This window comes from Hyperolius riggenbachi, chromosome 1 (assembly GCF_040937935.1).
Source record: "Hyperolius riggenbachi isolate aHypRig1 chromosome 1, aHypRig1.pri, whole genome shotgun sequence".
NCBI lineage: Eukaryota > Metazoa > Chordata > Amphibia > Anura > Hyperoliidae > Hyperolius > Hyperolius riggenbachi.
The window spans coordinates 631159368-631180174 of NC_090646.1; the positions used below are offsets into that span (position 1 = coordinate 631159368).

The window sequence follows — 20807 nt, forward strand, 5'->3', positions numbered from 1 at the left end:
CAGCCTCGGACAGGAGCAGGACAGACAGGGCCGGACAGCCTCGGACAGGAGCAGGACATGCGCAGCACGTACAGCCTCGGACAGGAGCAGGACATGCGCAGCACGTACAGCCTCGGACAGGAGCAGGACATGCGCAGCACGTACAGCCTCGGACAGGAGCAGGACATGCGCAGCACATACAGCCTCGGACAGGAGCAGGACATGCGCAGCACATACAGCCTCGGACAGGAGCAGGACATGCGCAACACGTACAGCCTCGGACATGAGCAGGACATGCGCAGCACATACAGCCTCGGACAGGAGCAGGACATGCGCAGCACGTACAGCCTCGGACAGGAGCAGGACATGCGCAGCACGTACAGCCTCGGACAGGAGCAGTACAGACAGGGCCGGACAGCCTCGGACAGGAGCAGGACATGCGCAGCACATACAGCCTCGGACAGGAGCAGGACATGCGCAGCACATACAGCCTCGGACAGGAGCAGGACATGCGCAGCACATACAGCCTCGGACAGGAGCAGGACATGCGCAGCACGTACAGCCTCGGACATGAGCAGGACATGCGCAGCACGTACAGCCTCGGACAGGAGCAGGACATGCGCAGCACATACAGCCTCGGACAGGAGCAGGACATGCGCAGCACATACAGCCTCGGACATGAGCAGGACATGCGCAGCACGTACAGCCTCGGACAGGAGCAGGACAGACGGGGCCGGGCAGCCTCGGACAGGAGCAGGACATGCGCAGCACATACAGCCTCGGACAGGAGCAGGACATGCGCAGCACGTACAGCCTCGGACAGGAGCAGGACATGCGCAGCACATACAGCCTCGGACAGGAGCAGGACATGCGCAGCACATACAGCCTCGGACATGAGCAGGACATGCGCAGCACGTACAGCCTTGGACAGGAGCAGGACAGACGGGGCCGGGCAGCCTCGGACAGGAGCAGGACATGCGCAGCACATACAGCCTCGGACAGGAGCAGGACATGCGCAGCACGTACAGCCTCGGACAGGAGCAGGACAGACAGGGCCGGACAGCCTCGGACAGGAGCAGGACATGCGCAGCACGTACAGCCTCGGACAGGAGCAGGACAGACAGGGCCGGACAGCCTCGGACAGGAGCAGGCCATGCGCAGCACGTACAGCCTCGGACAGGAGCAGGACATGCGCAGCACGTACAGCCTCGGACAGGAGCAGGACATGCGCAGCACATACAGCCTCGGACATGAGCAGGACATGCGCAGCACATACAGCCTCGGACAGGAGCAGGACATGCGCAGCACGTACTGCCTTGGACAGGAGCAGGCCATGCGCAGCACGTACAGCCTCGGACAGGAGCAGGCCATGCGCAGCACGTACAGCCTTGGACAGGAGCAGGACAGACGGGGCCGGGCAGCCTCGGACAGGAGCAGGACATGCGCAGCACATACAGCCTCGGACAGGAGCAGGACATGCGCAGCACGTACAGCCTCGGACAGGAGCAGGACATGCGCAGCACGTACAGCCTCGGACAGGAGCAGGACATGCGCAGCACATACAGCCTCGGACAGGAGCAGGACATGCGCAGCACGTACAGCCTCGGACAGGAGCAGGACATGCGCAGCACGTACAGCCTCGGACAGGAGCAGGACAGACAGGGCCGGACAGCCTCGGACATGAGCAGGACATGCGCAGCACGTACAGCCTCGGACAGGAGCAGGACATGCGCAGCACGTACAGCCTCGGACAGGAGCAGGAGCAGGACATGCGCAGCACGTACAGCCTCAGACAGGAGCAGGACAGACGGGGCCGGACAGCCTCGGACATGAGCAGGACATGCGCAGCACGTACAGCCTCGGACAGGAGCAGGACATGCGAAGCACATACAGCCTCGGACAGGAGCAGGACATGCGCAGCACATACAGCCTCGGACAGGAGCAGGACATGCGCAGCACATACAGCCTCGGACAGGAGCAGGACATGCGCAGCACGTACAGCCTCGGACAGGAGCAGGACATGCGCAGCACATACAGCCTCGGACAGGAGCAGGACGTGCGCAGCACATACAGCCTCGGACAGGAGCAGGACGTGCGCAGCACATACAGCCTCGGACAGGAGCAGGACATGCACAGCACGTACAGCCTCGGACAGGAGCAGGACAGACAGGGCCGGACAGCCTCGGACAGGAGCAGGACATGCGCAGCACGTACAGCCTTGGACAGGAGCAGGACAGACGGGGCCGGGCAGCCTCGGACAGGAGCAGGACATGCGCAGCACATACAGCCTCGGACAGGAGCAGGACATGCACAGCACGTACAGCCTCGGACAGGAGCAGGACAGACAGGGCCGGACAGCCTCGGACAGGAGCAGGACATGCGCAGCACGTACAGCCTTGGACAGGAGCAGGACATGCGCAGCACGTACAGCCTCGGACAGGAGCAGGACATGCGCAGCACATACAGCCTCGGACATGAGCAGGACATGCGCAGCACGTACAGCCTTGGACAGGAGCAGGACAGACGGGGCCGGGCAGCCTCGGACAGGAGCAGGACATGCGCAGCACATACAGCCTCGGACAGGAGCAGGACATGCGCAGCACATACAGCCTCGGACAGGAGCAGGACATGCGCAGCACGTACAGCCTCGGACAGGAGCAGGACATGCGCAGCACGTACAGCCTCGGACAGGAGCAGGACAGACAGGGCTGGACAGCCTCGGACATGAGCAGGACATGCGCAGCACGTACAGCCTCGGACAGGAGCAGGACATGCGCAGCACGTACAGCCTCGGACAGGAGCAGGACATGCGCAGCACGTACAGCCTCGGACAGGAGCAGGACATGCGCAGCACGTACAGCCTCGGACAGGAGCAGGACATGCGCAGCACGTACAGCCTCGGACAGGAGCAGGACATGCGCAGCACGTACAGCCTCGGACAGGAGCAGGACGTGCGCAGCACATACAGCCTTGGACAGGAGCAGGACAGACGGGGCCGGGCAGCCTCGGACAGGAGCAGGACATGCGCAGCACGTACAGCCTCGGACAGGAGCAGGACATGCGCAGCACGTAGAGCCTCAGACAGGAGCAGGACAGACGGGGCCGGTCAGCCTCGGACAGGAGCAGGACATGCGCAGCACATACAGCCTCGGACAGGAGCAGGACGTGCGCAGCACATACAGCCTCGGACAGGAGCAGGACATGCGCAGCACGTACAGCCTCGGACAGTAGCAGGACATGCGCAGCACATACAGCCTCGGACAGGAGCAGGACATGCGCAGCACATACAGCCTCGGACAGGAGCAGGACATGCGCAGCACATACAGCCTCGGACAGGAGCAGGACATGCGCAGCACATACAGCCTCGGACAGGAGCAGGACATGCGCAGCACGTACAGCCTCGGACAGGAGCAGGACATGCGCAGCACGTACAGCCTCGGACAGGAGCAGGACAGACAGGGCTGGACAGCCTCGGACATGAGCAGGACATGCGCAGCACGTACAGCCTCGGACAGGAGCAGGACATGCGCAGCACGTACAGCCTCGGACAGGAGCAGGACATGCGCAGCACGTACAGCCTCGGACAGGAGCAGGACATGCGCAGCACGTACAGCCTCGGACAGGAGCAGGACATGCGCAGCACGTACAGCCTCGGACAGGAGCAGGACATGCGCAGCACGTAGAGCCTCAGACAGGAGCAGGACAGACGGGGCCGGTCAGCCTCGGACAGGAGCAGGACATGCGCAGCACATACAGCCTCGGACAGGAGCAGGACATGCGCAGCACATACAGCCTCGGACAGGAGCAGGACATGCGCAGCACATACAGCCTCGGACAGTAGCAGGACATGCGCAGCACATACAGCCTCGGACAGGAGCAGGACGTGCGCAGCACATACAGCCTCGGACAGGAGCAGGACATGCGCAGCACATACAGCCTCGGACAGGAGCAGGACATGCGCAGCACGTACAGCCTCGGACAGGAGCAGGACATGCGCAGCACGTACAGCCTTGGACAGGAGCAGGACAGACGGGGCCGGGCAGCCTCGGACAGGAGCAGGACATGCGCAGCACATACAGCCTCGGACAGGAGCAGGACATGCGCAGCACATACAGCCTCGGACAGGAGCAGGACATGCGCAGCACGTACAGCCTCGGACAGGAGCAGGACATGCGCAGCACGTACAGCCTCGGACAGGAGCAGGACAGACAGGGTCGGGCAGCCTCGGACAGGAGCAGGACATGCGCAGCACATACAGCCTCGGACATGAGCAGGACATGCGCAGCACGTACAGCCTCGGACAGGAGCAGGACATGCGCAGCACATACAGCCTCGGACAGGAGCAGGACATGCGCAGCACGTACAGCCTCGGACAGGAGCAGGACATGCGCAGCACGTACAGCCTCGGACAGGAGCAGGACATGCGCAGCACATACAGCCTCGGACAGGAGCAGGACATGCGCAGCACGTACAGCCTCGGACAGGAGCAGGACATGCGCAGCACGTACAGCCTCGGACAGGAGCAGGACAGACAGGGTCGGGCAGCCTCGGACAGGAGCAGGACATGCGCAGCACATACAGCCTCGGACATGAGCAGGACATGCGCAGCACGTACAGCCTCGGACAGGAGCAGGACATGCGCAGCACATACAGCCTCGGACAGGAGCAGGACATGCGCAGCACGTACAGCCTCGGACAGGAGCAGGACATGCGCAGCACGTACAGCCTCGGACAGGAGCAGGACATGCGCAGCACATACAGCCTCGGACAGGAGCAGGACATGCGCAGCACATACAGCCTCGGACAGGAGCAGGACATGCGCAGCACGTACAGCCTCGGACAGGAGCAGGACATGCGCAGCACGTACAGCCTCGGACAGGAGCAGGACATGCGCAGCACATACAGCCTCGGACAGGAGCAGGACATGCGCAGCACGTACAGCCTCGGACAGGAGCAGGACATGCGCAGCACATACAGCCTCGGACAGGAGCAGGACATGCGCAGCACATACAGCCTCGGACAGGAGCAGGACATGCGCAGCACGTACAGCCTCGGACAGGAGCAGGACATGCGCAGCACGTACAGCCTCGGACAGGAGCAGGACAGACAGGGTCGGGCAGCCTCGGACAGGAGCAGGACATGCGCAGCACATACAGCCTCGGACATGAGCAGGACATGCGCAGCACGTACAGCCTCGGACAGGAGCAGGACATGCGCAGCACATACAGCCTCGGACAGGAGCAGGACATGCGCAGCACGTACAGCCTCGGACAGGAGCAGGACATGCGCAGCACGTACAGCCTCGGACAGGAGCAGGACATGCGCAGCACATACAGCCTCGGACAGGAGCAGGACATGCGCAGCACATACAGCCTCGGACAGGAGCAGGACATGCGCAGCACGTACAGCCTCGGACAGGAGCAGGACATGCGCAGCACATACAGCCTCGGACAGGAGCAGGACATGCGCAGCACGTACAGCCTCGGACAGGAGCAGGACATGCGCAGCACGTACAGCCTCGGACAGGAGCAGGACAGACAGGGTCGGGCAGCCTCGGACAGGAGCAGGACATGCGCAGCACATACAGCCTCGGACAGGAGCAGGACATGCGCAGCACGTACAGCCTCGGACAGGAGCAGGACAGACAGGGCCGGACAGCCTCGGACAGGAGCAGGACATGCGCAGCACGTACAGCCTCGGACAGGAGCAGGACAGACAGGGCCGGACAGCCTCGGACAGGAGCAGGACATGCGCAGCACATACAGCCTCGGACAGGAGCAGGACATGCGCAGCACGTACAGCCTCGGACAGGAGCAGGACAGACAGGGCCGGACAGCCTCGGACAGGAGCAGGACATGCGCAGCACGTACAGCCTCGGACAGGAGCAGGACAGACAGGGCCGGACAGCCTCGGACAGGAGCAGGACATGCGCAGCACGTACAGCCTCGGACAGGAGCAGGACATGCGCAGCACGTACAGCCTCGGACAGGAGCAGGACATGCGCAGCACATACAGCCTCGGACAGGAGCAGGACATGCGCAGCACATACAGCCTCGGACAGGAGCAGGACATGCGCAGCACGTACAGCCTCGGACAGGAGCAGGACATGCGCAGCACGTACAGCCTCGGACAGGAGCAGGACAGACAGGGTCGGGCAGCCTCGGACAGGAGCAGGACATGCGCAGCACATACAGCCTCGGACAGGAGCAGGACATGCGCAGCACATACAGCCTCGGACAGGAGCAGGACATGCGCAGCACGTACAGCCTCGGACAGGAGCAGGACATGCGCAGCACGTACAGCCTCGGACAGGAGCAGGACATGCGCAGCACGTACAGCCTCGGACAGGAGCAGGACAGACGGGGCCGGGCGGGCATGCGCGCTGGTAGGTGGTGGCGGTGACAGACCTAGATCCCATTCTTAAAAGGGCTAAGGTCCCTAGTAATACAATAATATGCAGTTACTCACCAATATTGAGGATGTCCTCCACGGTCTGTGCAGCCATCTTGTTTATGTTGTAAGACCTGCAAGGTATTAAGGAAGTGCCATCAGGAAATCTGCCACAGCTACCAGTAGTGTGCATTGCTGTCAAGGTCACAGGGTTGTTGTTTTTTTTTGTTTTTTTTTACAAATGTACTTTTGAGCCATTTTGATTTAATTTCTGCTCACTTTCAAATTCAGTGTGGATTATCTTAAGGTGGCCATACACTTCAAGATTTTTCCAGTCAATAGCTAGCAGATTCAATCACTGGATTGATAGATATCACTTGATCGGCGGCAGATTGGTAGCCACATTTGACTTCAGGACTACTGATTGTAGGCTCTGCTGCCAACACTTTGCACACTCACTTGTCCACCAGCGAGAGTCTTCTCTCCATCCCTGCCCAGTCTGCTCCTCCTGTCTTCTCTCCATCTCCTGTGTCCAGAGACAAACACTAGAGGTCAAACGCAGGAGGCCTGGCATGTACCCGGTGGTAACACAAGATGAGCGCCACTGGGCCTCATGTTCAGCCTCTAGCATTTGTCCCGGGACACAGACGATGGAGAGAAGAGAGAAAGAAGCAGGCTGGGTGGGCGACGGAGTAAAGAAATGCACCAGCTGATAGGGTAATGTAAGCTCCACTACCAACACTTTGAAAGTGGGTGCTAGAATGGGGATTACACATGATGGGGAGACCTTAGGGCCCAGCAGGCAGTGTGCGGCTCCACAGATTTTCAATAGATTAAAAGGACTCGAGGCCAAAAAAGAAATTTAGTTTTAACCTCCCTAGTGGTAGGATTACATCTGGATCTTAGTGTCTAAATGCAGTGCAATTTTTTTGACAAGCTTTTAGACCATAAAAGTCATATTGCTAGATAGATCTGTAGCAGCCCTGCACATTACACACCTCCCATGGATCCAGCTCAGGGTTACCGCTTTGTACTGAGGATTTCTGTCCCGAGCCTGACTCTGGGTTACCGCTAAGGAGGGTTAATTACCTGGCCTTCCAGTCCCTAGAAGTCATTTGGGCCCCTTGCCGCAGCTCCGGTCCTCTCCAGTGTCCTGCTGGCAGCCTGTAAGGATGGCAGACCCCCAATGGGTCTGCACCTTCAGCACATGTGCGGGCGTGCGCCTAAGACACTGGGAGTGGCCTGCGCATGCTTAGTACTCTCCCAATGACATGCCCAGAAGGCGCTGACCCGTTGGGGTCTAGGGGCTGAAAAGCCCAGGCAAGTAAAACTGCATTTCTTTTTTGGCCTTGTAAGTTCTATAATGCTGAAAGCCATTGAAAATCTGTGTACAGTGTGTGGAAGGATTCAATCCCTCTCAGATCAGATTTGATCTCACAGGGATCGATCTGATGGTCAGATCTGGTGGCTATCTATTAGTGCATGGCCACCTTTAGTTTCCAGACATACATAATCAGCACAAGAATTATGAGGCTTTATCAGCAGTGGCGAGGCACATACCGGACACACCTGGCAGCACAATAGTTTGGTGATTAAACTAGTTGGTGTCAGGACTCTTCGCCATGCTCCTAAAGGTAAACAGATGGTTTCAGCTGGCACAGTTAAAACATGCTGTGTGGCACTTCGTTCAACCGGATTTCCACAAAAATCTCTCAAGCATGTTTACTGGAAATTCTTCAGATTTACCGTACATTTGCAAATATGAAACAGCTTATCTATTACACACCGAGTGGCCAAAAAAAAAAAAAAAAAATCAAGACTACCTCTAATAACGCGTTGGTTCCCCATGGCGTTCTGATCACAGCTGATGTTCTTGGCATGGACACAACAAGATGCTGATACCATTGCTAATGAATGTTGGCCCATGCTGACCTAATGGCAGCTCTAAGTTGGGTCAGATTGAAGTGATCTTTTGACTTCGTCCCACAAATGCTCAGTAGGATTGAGGTCAGGGGACTGAGCTGGCCATGGAAGCATGTTAAACTCTGATGTCCCTCAAACCAATTTGAATCCAGCATAGGGGCAAGGACCCACAATGGGCATCTTTTCCTATTTTTCTGTGATACCAAACGCACTCTTGGTCTCCTGCTGCTAAAGCCCATCCTTTGCAAAGTGGTTTTGTGCATTGGATTTGCTTTGTGATGCATCTGCATTGAATTCAGCTGCAATTGGTCATGCTCTTCTGTTGCAGTGGACTATGGCCTCGATTCATCAACGCTTAGCAAATTTGTTAACAACAGTTTGGTAAAATACCGAATTTGTTAACTTCATTTCGGGATTCATCAAAGTTATCTACAGCTGTTAGCGAACGTTCGGTAACGATTCGGTAACGATTCGCTAAAATGGAATAAAGTGCAATTCATGAAAAAGAAAGTGGGCGTGGTTTAGCGTTACATTTAGGATTAGTTATCTCCTTCACTGCTCTGTCGTTATTCCTGTCAGATCATTGCTGACAGAGAAGATGGAGCCATTTGAAGTGGTTATGTATCAGCTGAGAGTGATTCAAAGGCGCAAAAGGGCAAGAATAAGGTCTGCAACCATATAAATTTGTAAGAGAATAGATTTATTTGCTATAACACGACATCTGCATTTCTCTTGAATCATCTTGTAAGAGAACACAGGCAGTGTCAGGGTTAACTAATTTGCTAGCTGCACTATAATTTTTTAGAAAAGGCTCCTATCAAATTGTGGGATTGTCCCAACCACTTTCAGAATCCTGGTCCAGGTGTAAAGCCCTATTCAGAATGTTGCTAAGTAGTGCTCAAAGGACTGCCTTTTACCCACAATTCCATGGGAATCTTATGGCCTTGTGTTAAAGTACCACTGTAAAATGGAAATATCGACACGTTCCCGAATGGTTACCGAATTGTTATCGAATTCACACCGAATGAGGAAAAACCTTGATGAATACAACTAGAAATCGCTAAACTTCAAATTCTGTAATTTAACAAACTGGAAAAAGTTATCTCAAAGAGAATGATGAATCGAGGCCTATGTGTGCTACTCGCCTTTCACCTCATTCACCAGCTTTTTTTTTTACCAGAATAGTTCTGATCACTGAGTTTTTTCTCAAGTGCCACCCTCTTAACTCCTGAGATACTGTTGGGTGAGAAAATCCCAAGAGTCATTGTTTCAGAGATGCTAGTATCGATCATCCCTCATTACAAGCAACTTAAATCTTTTCTCTTACCCATTTTGACATTAACTTCTCTGATAACTACATTTCTGAAGCTGAGCGTTCTTCATATATGCAACTCTGCAGATGACTTCGTCCACTATAAAAACACGCTGCTCCAGCTCAGGGATGCTCTCTCACTTGCAAAGCTCTTCACAATCCCATAGCCCTAAACAACTTTTTAACACCTTCAGCTCTTTTCTCCACCACCCGCCTCCCACTACAACCACATACAGAAGACTTTGCAGCATACTTTGTGAACAAAATTGAAACACTACAGAACAGCTTTCAAAAGCAACCCTCTTCACCGGTCCAATCACCTCTTCCTCTGTCCTCTCTGCCCGGCAGCTCCCCAAATATCAACTATCCCTCTCTACATAACCACACACTCACTCAAACCTCCTCCCTGCCAACAACCTTCTCTGCCTTAACTGAACAGCGTCTTTCTTCACTAATCTCTATAGCTCATCTTACTACATGCGCCTTGGACCCGATTCCCTCTCATCTTATCCCCCAGCTCTCCTCCCCACTCATTCCTGCTTTAACAACACTGCTTAACCTTTCCATCTCTACTGGCATTTTTCCTTCTTCACTTAAACAAGCCATCAAAATCCCTAATCAAAAAACCCTCCTTAGACCCTACTGTCTTTTTTTTTTAAAACGTTTTCTTGAATGTTCAATAAACAATGACAGCTGAAATGATCTTCACAGCGAAGATATAGTGCAAGTCAAACAGGATAAACAATTCAAAACCCTTCCCCCCTCCCTTTTGCCTTCCTGCCCTTCCCCTCCCCTTGGTCACTCCTGCTTAGCTAAGTTAAGAGTCAAATGGGACCTCTCCCAAGGCCCCTAAATTAGGGTCTGATGTCCATTGTCCAGTAGGATAGGTCAAGCTCTTAGTTTCAGTCTGCCTAGAGCAGGGGTCTTAAAGGAAACCAGAGATCATTTATACTTATGGTTTTATACATACCTGGGGCTACCTCCAGCCCCATGACTGGCCAAACTAACAGGACCCGGTACCGGAGCTGGAGGCAGTGGACGACGGCGGCGTGGAGAACGATCCGTGACCATGGGGCTGGAGGAAGCCCCAGGTATGTATAATACCATAAGTATGAATGATCTCTGGTACACTTTAAACTCAATTTACCCGGGGGCCGCAGGAGGCAAAGTCAGGATGAGGCTGGGCCGCATAAGGAATTTCACAATCGCGGCGCATCGCCGCCTCTGCCCGCCCCTCTCACTCTTTCTTCACAGAGAGGGGCGGGAAGAGGCGGCGATTGACGTCAGGAGGAGCAGAGCTGAAGCTGAAAGCTCTGCCCCTTCCAGGAAATGCCTGCGGATTGCCCCCCGGGCGATTTCGATCGTTTAGCGCTGGGGATGCGGCCGATTACTTGGGAGCACTGAAACGAACTATAAGGAAGCTATTGCCGGCGAGGGCCACAAAATATTGCATCGAGGGCCGCAAATGGCCCGCGGGCCGCGAGTTTGAGACCCCTGGCCTAGAGACCCAGATAAATCAGCCTTTGCATACCACGAGGTATACTTGAAGGGCTGCAGCAGACATAAGTCCGAATCCGACATCGTGAGCAGTAAGAAAGGTTTCCATCTCTTGAAAAACAATTTCGTCCCTTTATCCATGTTCATTGTTGCATCCAGTTTTTCCATTAGCATTAAATGTCTTAATTCCTCTTGAACGTCCCATAAAGTGGGAGGTGTTGAGTATATCCATCTATTAAAGATTGATTTACGTGCTGCTAGCATTGTTATATGTACAAGGTCCTGTATGCGCCTGGACTGATCCGGTGTATTTTCTCCATGGGTAGCATTGAATAGAAGCAGGAGCGGCTCTTTTTCTATGGTGCAGTTTCCCAATGTACTTGCAAAAGTGCAAATAGAGTCCCAGAATGTTTGGATTGAAGGACAGTCCCAAATGCAATGGACCATGTTAGCCTGAGGTTGATGACATTTAGGGCAGTGATCTATGTATCCCGGTCTCGGGACCTTATAAATTATATTAAAGGCATACTTTGCTTTATAGATCATTAATAGGTGGGATTCCCTACATTTCTCGCTTACCACTACTCTCCTCACAGAATTTTCTCTAGATTGGGGATCTGAAATGTTTTTGACCAGCTACTCATATTATGTACTGCTTTTTCTTCCATCTTGATTGTTGTGATGGATCTTTGGATCTCCGAAAGGGACAGCCTCTCTCCTCTTGGCTTTAAGAATAGGTTAAATGGTAAGATATCAACTATTGAGGCTATGTTTTGTAGATTGGCTCTAGCATAAGAGCAAATTTGATTATATATGAGGAAATCAATTCTTGGGATACCATAATTTTGGGATAGTTCTCTTAGAGTTAAGAATCTGTGCTCCCGGAGATCCAACAGATTGCCCAATTTCATGATCCCTTTGTCTGCCCAAACTGAGTAGTGTTCGTGTAGAGAACCTGGTTTGAATCCCGGATTACCTACCAGGGGCATATATTTTGATATCCTCCAGGGGAGGTGAAATAGTTTACGTATTTCTCTCCAGGTTAGTAGGGTATCTCTATATATTACATTATATTTAAGTCGAAATGGTAGGCAGGACCAGTTTGCATGTAGGAGACCCGTTAGTTCCCAGGGCTCAGCTACCTGTTTCTCCAGCTCTATATTTGAGAAATGTCCCGTGTCAGCAATCCAGTCTCTTACATGCCGGGAACATGCAGGCTAAATTGTATTTCCTAATATTTGGGAAGCTCAAGCCCCCCTTCTCTTTTGGGAGTTGTAACCTTGTTAGGGATATGCGTGTTCGTTTTCCCCTCCATAAAAATTTAGCAAATGCGGAGTTAAGGGCTCTAACATCCTTATGCTTTAACAATAGAGGGATAACCTGCATGGGGTAGAGTAGTCTCCCAAAACTGATCATTTTGATCAGTGCCGCCCTCCCGACAACCCCCAGTGGAATCTCTTTCCAGCTCTGTACTTGTTCAATTATGGATTTTATGAGTGGGGAGAAGTTGCGGGTATAGAGTGAACTCGGGTCCCTACCAATGTCTAGTCCTAAATATCTTATCTTTTCTTTTGCTACTTGCAGACCCAGACCATTGACTGATTCGTGGTCTTCGTATTTTGAGAGCATTAGTAATTCAGATTTAGATGCATTTATTCTAAATCCTGGCGTGATGGCCTACTTCCTGCACGATTTCCAGGGCTCTCGGGAGCTGTTGGACTGGGTCCGACAAGAAGAGTAGGAGGTCATCCGCGAATAGGGTCTGTACTACTTTCGTGTGACCAATGCATATACCTTCCAGGGGGCACACCTGTCTTGTACCTCTATGCAGTGAGAAGGGGCAGGAGAGGAAGCCTGGTGTACTAATTCGAGCCTGGGGGGAGTTATACATTAGTCTAAACATAGTGAGGAATGCTCCCTGGAATCCCATTTTAATAAGAACGGCTTCTGTCCATTTCCATCTACCGTATTTTTCGGACTATAAGACGCACTTTTTCTCCCCCAAAAGAGGGGGGGGAAAGTTGATGCGTCTTATAGTCCGAATGCACCTGTGGCAAGTGGGATTTCTTATTATTGTGGAGGAGCCGCGGCTTGTCCGGTAAGGTGGGGAGGCGAAGGAGTCTCGGCAGACCTTCTCATCTGCTGCAGAGCCACAGCAGTTCATACCGGACAGGATCTTCGTACCCGCGGCAACTGCAAAAGCACACCGCCATTTCAAGTCTCATTGCGGGTCCGGACTTCCTCAAACACGTCACACACTTCTGCCCATCTCCATGAGTGACTACAGATGCAGTCTGCTGCGGGTCCGGACTTCCGCAAACACGATGTCACACACTTCTGCCCATCTCCGTGAGTGACTACAGATGCAGTCTGCTGCGGGTCCGGACTTCCGCAAACACGATGTCACACACTTCTGCCCATCTCCGTGAGTGCAGATGCAGCTGATTGGCTTCCGATAGCCCTGCCGGCCTGGCAAAGGCACCGCTCCTGAACCAATCACAATCCCCCTTCCACGGAAGGGGAATTGTGATTGGTTCAGGAGCGGTGCCTACGTCACGTCAGCAGGGCTATCAGCGCCAATCAGAGGCATCTGCAGTCACTCACGGAGATGGGCAGAAGTGTGTGACATCGTTTTTGCGGAAGTCCGGACCCGCAGCTGACTGCATCTGCAGTCACTCACGGAGATGGGCAGAAGTGTGTGACATCTTGTTTGCGGAAGTCGGGACCCGCAGCGAGACTTGAAATGGCGGGGTGCTTTTGCAGTTGCCATGGGTACACATCGGCGCTCATCAAGCCGGGCAGACGATCCCCGCATAAGAAATCCGCAATACCCAGAGGCTCTTCCCTCCTCCCCCAGGGACGCATTACAAGACAGAAACTCCTCATCTCCTGGAGACCCCAAGCACCAGAGAGCGGCATGAAGCACTGCATCATGGGACTGGGCCACCAAGCTGGTGAGGTGGTCTGCACGGGGTTGCTGGCCATGTGTCTCAAGGGAGGGGCTGTGCTGCCATTCTGCAATTTCACTGCTTATACCAATCTAGAAAGATTTACAGGAGGTGGCAGTGGTACATCAGGAGTTTATATTTAGATTTATATTGTTGAACCTTAGTGGGGGGGAGGGGAGGGGGTTCACAATACAAGTTTATCTTTGGTTTTATATTGTTACACCTCAGTGGGGGGTTTTCACTTGATGCTGCTATTTGTGTCTGAAGCTCCGCAAGGTGCTCCTGGACCAAGGATGCACCAGGTTTAGTATATTTTATTTTTCCTTGATTTTGTCCCTCTAAACCTGGGTGCGTCTTATAGTCCGGAGCGTCTTATAGTCCGAAAAATACGGTAACTGCGTCAAACGCTTTTTCAGCGTCAAGTTACCAGTGCCCAGTTTTGGTTTGATTTAGGATACGCCTTGACTTGTTCCAGAACCAGGAGCACTTTTCTAATATTGGTGACCGCCGCCCTCCCTCTAATGAAGCCCACCTGTTCCCCTTGAATTAGTTTGGGCATAAGTTCTGCCAGCCTATCGGCCATTATCTTGGAAAGCAATTTCACGTCTTGGTTTATTAGAGAAACTGGGCGGTAGGACCCTGGGTTTTGTGGGTTTTTACCTGCTTTGTGGAGTAATTTAATATGGGCTTCATTCCCTATGCCCAGAAAGCCTCTACCTTTTAAAGTAGTATCGTATACTCTTCTAAGCGTGGGGGCTATCTCTTCTCTCGTAATTTTATAGAACTCCCCCGGTAGGCCATCAGGGCCTGGGGCTTTGTGGTTAGCTAAATTTGTTATAGTACTTTAATCTCTCCTTCAGTAATATCCACATTGAGACCTTCCATCTCTTCCTGAGTAAGTTGGGGTAAACTGACCTTCCGCAAAATATTTTGGATCCCCTCGGCATCTACTCCCCCCGAATCTGTATATAGTGCCTCATAAAATTGTCGAAAACATTCGTTTATCTGCTTCGGATTATCAGGCTCCCTCTCTCGTCCCGTATTGTGTGTATTTCCGTAGGTGTGTAGTGCCCTCGCGCCATAAAGGCAAGAATACGTCCCGCTTTACTGCCATGCTTATGGAATTTCAGCTCTGTGTATGACCTGGATAGTGTCTTTGTCTCTAAACCATTTGTCTGAATTGGCTTTAGCTGAATGCCATTCATTTCTTGTCTGCCCAGTCTGGGATAGTTTGTAATTTCTGAAAGCCTCTCTAACCCTTAGAAGTGCGTCCGTATAGTTTTTTGCGGTTTCCCTTTTTTTTTGCACTCACATATGCCATGATGCGTCCTCAGGACAACTTTGGCCGTGTCCCAGAAGAGAAGGGGGGTTGCCTTGTGTCCCCTGTTGTCTTCCCTATATTCGAACCACCATCCCCCTCAACAGTGCATGGAACCCCTCATCCCCGTACAGGAAGGAGGTGAATCTCCAGATTATATCCGAGCCCTTTTGGATTTTTTCCTGTAGTTCCAGAGACACCGGTCAGAGATGATCATATCCTCTATATCCGCTGCACAAATTCTGTTTACTAAACGCTCGTTTGTAAAGATACAATCTAGGCGGGAGAAGGCTCCATGCGCTGCCGAATGGAATGAATATTCTCGATCATAAGGATGCATATAACTCCAGGAGTCTGATTTGCATAGCTTTTTGGAACTTGGCCAAGGGTGTTTCTTTGCCCCCTAACTGGGACCTGGCATAGTTTCCTCCCCTTCTATCCTCATCTATGTGCACTACCGTATTCCAGTCCCCTCCTATTACATTATTAGCCATCCCTTTTGTTACCTGCCATTGTAGGTTGTGTAGAAACTGACTCGTACCCGAATTTGGGCCATAGATGTTAAGGATTGTGAGGTTATCCCCTGGTAATACAAGATTTAACGCTAAGCATCTTCCCTCTCCAACCGACCACAGGAGCTCGGACTTAGCCCGAGCCTTCTTACTAACCAGAGTTAAAACTCCCGCCTTGCGGTTCTGCGCCGGCGATTCGAATGCTTCAGCTACCCAGCTTTTCCGCATAAGCTTTGCCTCCCCCACTTTTAGATGCGTCTCCTGCAAAATTGCTACGTCCGCATGTAATTCTTCAGGTGACGTAGGACCTGCAATCTCTTCTGCGGAGACCGCAGGCCCTTTACATTCCATGATATAATTTTAAACGTCATCTATATATCAGAAAGAATGCGTGACACCTGGTACTGAGACCACAAGTTCGCAAGTCAGAGCTCCCCTTGTCCACTAGAAGAACATAGATTAGACAACAATCCCCCCTTCCCTTACCCCCAGAACTCTTGTTCGCTGAGCGACTGATTATCTTTCCCCATAAGTTCAGTTCCCCATTTTCATCCCTTCTTTCTTCTGACCTCACTTCTTCCCCGCATGTCACATCCGCCATTATCTCCCTCAGTGAGTGTCATTTCTCCTGCTTCCCCGGCTTCGCAGGTTTCCAGTAAACACTTGCTTAGAGTGCATGAGCAGCCATATAACTTCTCAAAGAAAAAACGTTAAACATAAAAAAATTGTCCCCAACCCAGGTTCACAGTGCAACTTACGACCTCCTGGACAGTCTCTTCTCAGGTGCTCATGTCCGGGTCCCCTGTCGAGTGGTTAGCTGGTTCTTTGGCCGGGCTATTAAAGGCGGTAGGATGTGAGAGGAATTTTTTGGCATCAGAGGGTTTTTTGAAGATGTAAGTCTCCCCATCTTTCGCCGTTATTTTCAAAGTTGCAGGGTACATTAGGGCAAATTTAACCTTCCTTTTCACCAGTTCCGAGCATACATCATTAAACGCCTGACGGCGCTTGGTAACATCTGCCGAGTAATCATTAAAAAAATCATAATTTTCTTACCCTCCAACAGAAGCGGTTCCCTGCGTGCTTTAAAGGGGAACTGAAGAGAGAGGTATATGGAGGCTGTCATGTTTATTTCCTTTTAGACAATACCAGTTGCCTGGCAGCCCTGCTGATCCTCTGCCTCTAATACTATTAGCCATAGCCCCTGAACAAGCATGCAGCAGATCAGGTGTTTCAGTGGTTCAGACTTATAAGTCTGATCTGACATGACTAGCTGCATGCTTGTTTCTGGTTTTAATCAGATACTACTGCAGAGAGATAGACCAGCAGGGCTGCCAGGCAACTGGTATTGATTAAAAGGAAATAAACATGACAGCCTCCATATACCTCTCTCTTCAGTTCCCCTTTAAAAGCTGAGAGCAGTTTTGCCTTATCTTTATAGTCCAAATAACGGACCATTACCAGCCTGGGTGGTCTCTTGGCGCCTTCTGATCTCTGGGGACCCACTCTGTGGGCTCGTTCCGCTCTGAAGGTCCCATCCATGTTTAAGAGTTCTGGCAGGGTCTTTTCACAAAACTCATCGATGTCCTGTAGTTTATATTGCTCAGGAAGGCCTACCACTCGCAGGTTATTCCTCCTAGATCGGTTCTCCATATCCTCTATACGGTCATAGAACATTTGCTCGTGTTTCTGGGAGTCTTCTAGCTGCTTGTTCGCCTCCTCGACATCTTTCTCCAGCTCTCTTATACGTTTCTCTGCTTCACCAATCCTCCCAGCAGGATCTTGCAGTTGGCGTGTCACATGCCCCAAGGATTTCTTCACAGCGCCCTCCACTATGGATTGAAGATCAGCCGTAATGAATTTAGCCACTTCTTGGGCAATTGCTCGATAGTCCTCACTGAAGTTGCCCCCTGGTGCGTTCCTCCTCTATACTCTGTCTCCCACGTTCCCGTGGGTGAGTGGGGCTCGGGGCTCTGGGAGGTGCGTGATCTTCCCGCCGCCATCTTGCCTGCAACGCGGCTCCTGCCAGGCGTCTTTCTTGGCCTTCTTCCGAGAGGATCGGGTGAGGTATTTGTCCATGCGTCGTACCTCCGTGCGCTGGGGACTTAGAGCTGCTCGGAGGGCCTCCTCCTATCTTTTATTTGGCTGCGGATTAGTGGCGAAGCCGGTTGCTGCACGGAGCTCTCACCACTTGCCTCCGATCATGCGGGCGCCGGAACCGGAAGTCCTTACTGTCCTTTCTAATTATCGCCCAGTCTCTCTCCTTCCCTTTGCCTCCAAACTGCTGGAACACCACATTTACTCAGAGTTGTCTAACTTTCTCTCTGCTAATTCCCTGTTGGACCCCTTCCAGTCTGGCTTCTGCCCTCAACGCTCTGGAAACAGTTCTCACTAAGGTTGCCAATGACCTAGTTGCTAAAGCCAAATTTTCGGTACGAATACTCCTACATCTGTCCTCCGCGTTCAACACAGTTGATCATACCCTACTTCTCCAGACCCTCAACACTGGGAATCAAGGGCCTAGCACACTCCTGGATCAAATCTTACCTGTCTGGTAGTTCCTTCATGGTCTCCTATGCCAACACCAACTCCTCTGCGCGCCCACTAGCTGTGGGAGTACCACATGGGTCCGTCCTTATAAGCTTATAAGCTCTTTTGGGTTTCATATCACCTCTATGCTGATGACGCCCAAATTTATTGTTCTGCCCCAGACCTCTTCACATTACTATCAAAAGTCCCCGAATGTATCCGCTGTATCTACATTTATATCATCCCGCTTCCTTAAACTCAATATGAGCAAAATGGAGATTGTGATATTTCCACCTTCACTCTCTGTTCCACCTCCCATTGTCACAATCAATGTAGATAACACCCCAATAGCATCAACCCCCAAAGCTTGTTGCCTGGGGGTAACTCTGGGCTCTCCTTTCTACCACATATGAACACATTAACTACCTCCTGCTACTTCCATTTTAAAAACATTTCTAGAATCTGTCCCTACCTCTCACAAGAAGCAACTAAAATGCTTGTGCATGCCCTAATCCTCTCCCATCTTGACTACTGTAACACCCTACTCTGGTCTACCAAAAAGCAGACTGGCACCTCTCCAATCCCTACTGAACTCCGCTGCCCGTCTCATCCACCTCTTCTAGATCCTGAGGCAGCCCCTCTCTGCCAATCTCTCCATTGGTTACCAGTTGCCCAAAGGATCCAGTTTAAAAACTTATCACGCTTGCTAACAAAGCTCTACACAAGCTACCGCCTCCATACATTTCCTCTTTAATCGCCAGATACCTCCCCGCCCGGACCCTCCGTTCCTCACAAGAGACCCTTTTGTCCTCTAGCCTAGTAACCTTCTCTCACTCTCACATCCAAGACTTTACGGGCTATCCCTTTCCTTTGGAACTCTCCCCCTCAGCCGGTTCGTCATGCCACGAGTCTGGAAACCTTTAAACGTACTCTGAAAACACACCGGTTCAGACAAGCCTATAATTTGCTATAGGCAGCACTGAAGGCACACTGGCTCACCCACTAATCCTTGTGTTTCCTTCCCTTTTGTTTCCTCCCCACTACCCTCTAGATTGTAAGCCTGCAAGGGCAGGGGCCTCCCCATACTGCTATGATTTTAATATATGTACATGTAACAACTACACATCAACTATGTATGTATTCGTATTCTATTTAATGTCATGACTGTACAGTGTCTGGTATTTTGTATGTACTGTATATTTTTCCCCCATTATTTGTTTGTACAATGTACAGCGCTACGGAAGATGTTGGCACTTTATAAATAAAAAAATAATAATTGTTAAGTCACTCTACATCACTGCTGGACTGGTTTACTTTAATTTTTTTGGCCACTCAGTGTATAGTGCGACTATTTAACATAGCTTTAGCGCCATCTCGTGGCCAAAATTAAAAAGCTAAGCTTCCCCTCACAGCTGAAGTAGCCCACACCAATTCCCCCCACCACTCCTCTTTTGGGCAGCGTGTAGAATAAAGAGGTTACCAAGCTTTGGATCCGGTCCCTGTGCACACATTCAATCCGGAGCTCTTTTGCTTCTCCCAGGGACCGTCGTCCACAGAGATCTCATAGTAGGAGGCCCTATGAAGCGAGAAGGTAAAACGTGGTTTGCAGACTTTATAGTTCACCCTGAATGGGACAGAACATAAGTGTGCATCAGCTGTGCAAAGCTCACATTGGTGAATACGGACAGCAGACTACATGGAGCATTGCAGCCACTGCTGACAGAGCAAAAGCTAGAATACCTCACAATGAGTAATGGAATGGGCTTCTGTCTACAAGATGCACCTCCACCTATGTCAGCATATGGGGGTGAGCGGAGGTCTCCCTCAACACTGCAGCGCTGCCACTGGCATCTAGTCCTCCCAGAATTCCACAGTGGGGACACATGTACAGTGTAAAGAAGCTAAACACCCATTTATAAAAATATAGGAGTGTGGTTGGTGGGGTGTGTGTGTGGTGTGTGTAACAGGGTTCACCCATCATCTTCTAGGGAGACCCACAACTGCAAGCTTGAACCTGATTTTCCCCATTTCCCAGCATGCATCATGGCATCCACAAACAAGCGACACTGCCGCAACAGACTGCTGCATTAGTGGGTCTTCCTGGAGAAGATTGATGGCAGTATAAAGATGGGGGGGGGGGGGGGCTAGTATAAAGGGATCCCACACAATGGGGCACTTCATTAACAGCCTCCCTTGTTTTCCTATATTTTCATAAATGGGTGCTTAGCTTACTTCAATAGCTCAGACCCTCACTATTAAAAGGCCAGCATCATAAAACGGCTTCAGTTGAACAGCTGAATACACAGTGGTAAGATGGAAAAAACAAATCTGCATAAAACAAAGTTAAAAGAAGTGGAAATTAAAGAACAACGATCACAAAAAATGTAGAGTTTTAAAGGCAC

General features: G+C 51.8%; 1 protein-coding gene across 1 annotated transcript in view; it reads right to left on the minus strand.

The window, feature by feature from the left end:
* Nucleotides 1-20807, minus strand: part of NADK2 (NAD kinase 2, mitochondrial) — an 80646-nt gene that overhangs the window by 19197 nt on the left and 40642 nt on the right. The window contains 2 exon segments of the mRNA XM_068251240.1: nt 6448-6503; nt 19886-20029. Coding sequence (XP_068107341.1) covers nt 6448-6503; nt 19886-20029 — 200 coding nt within the window.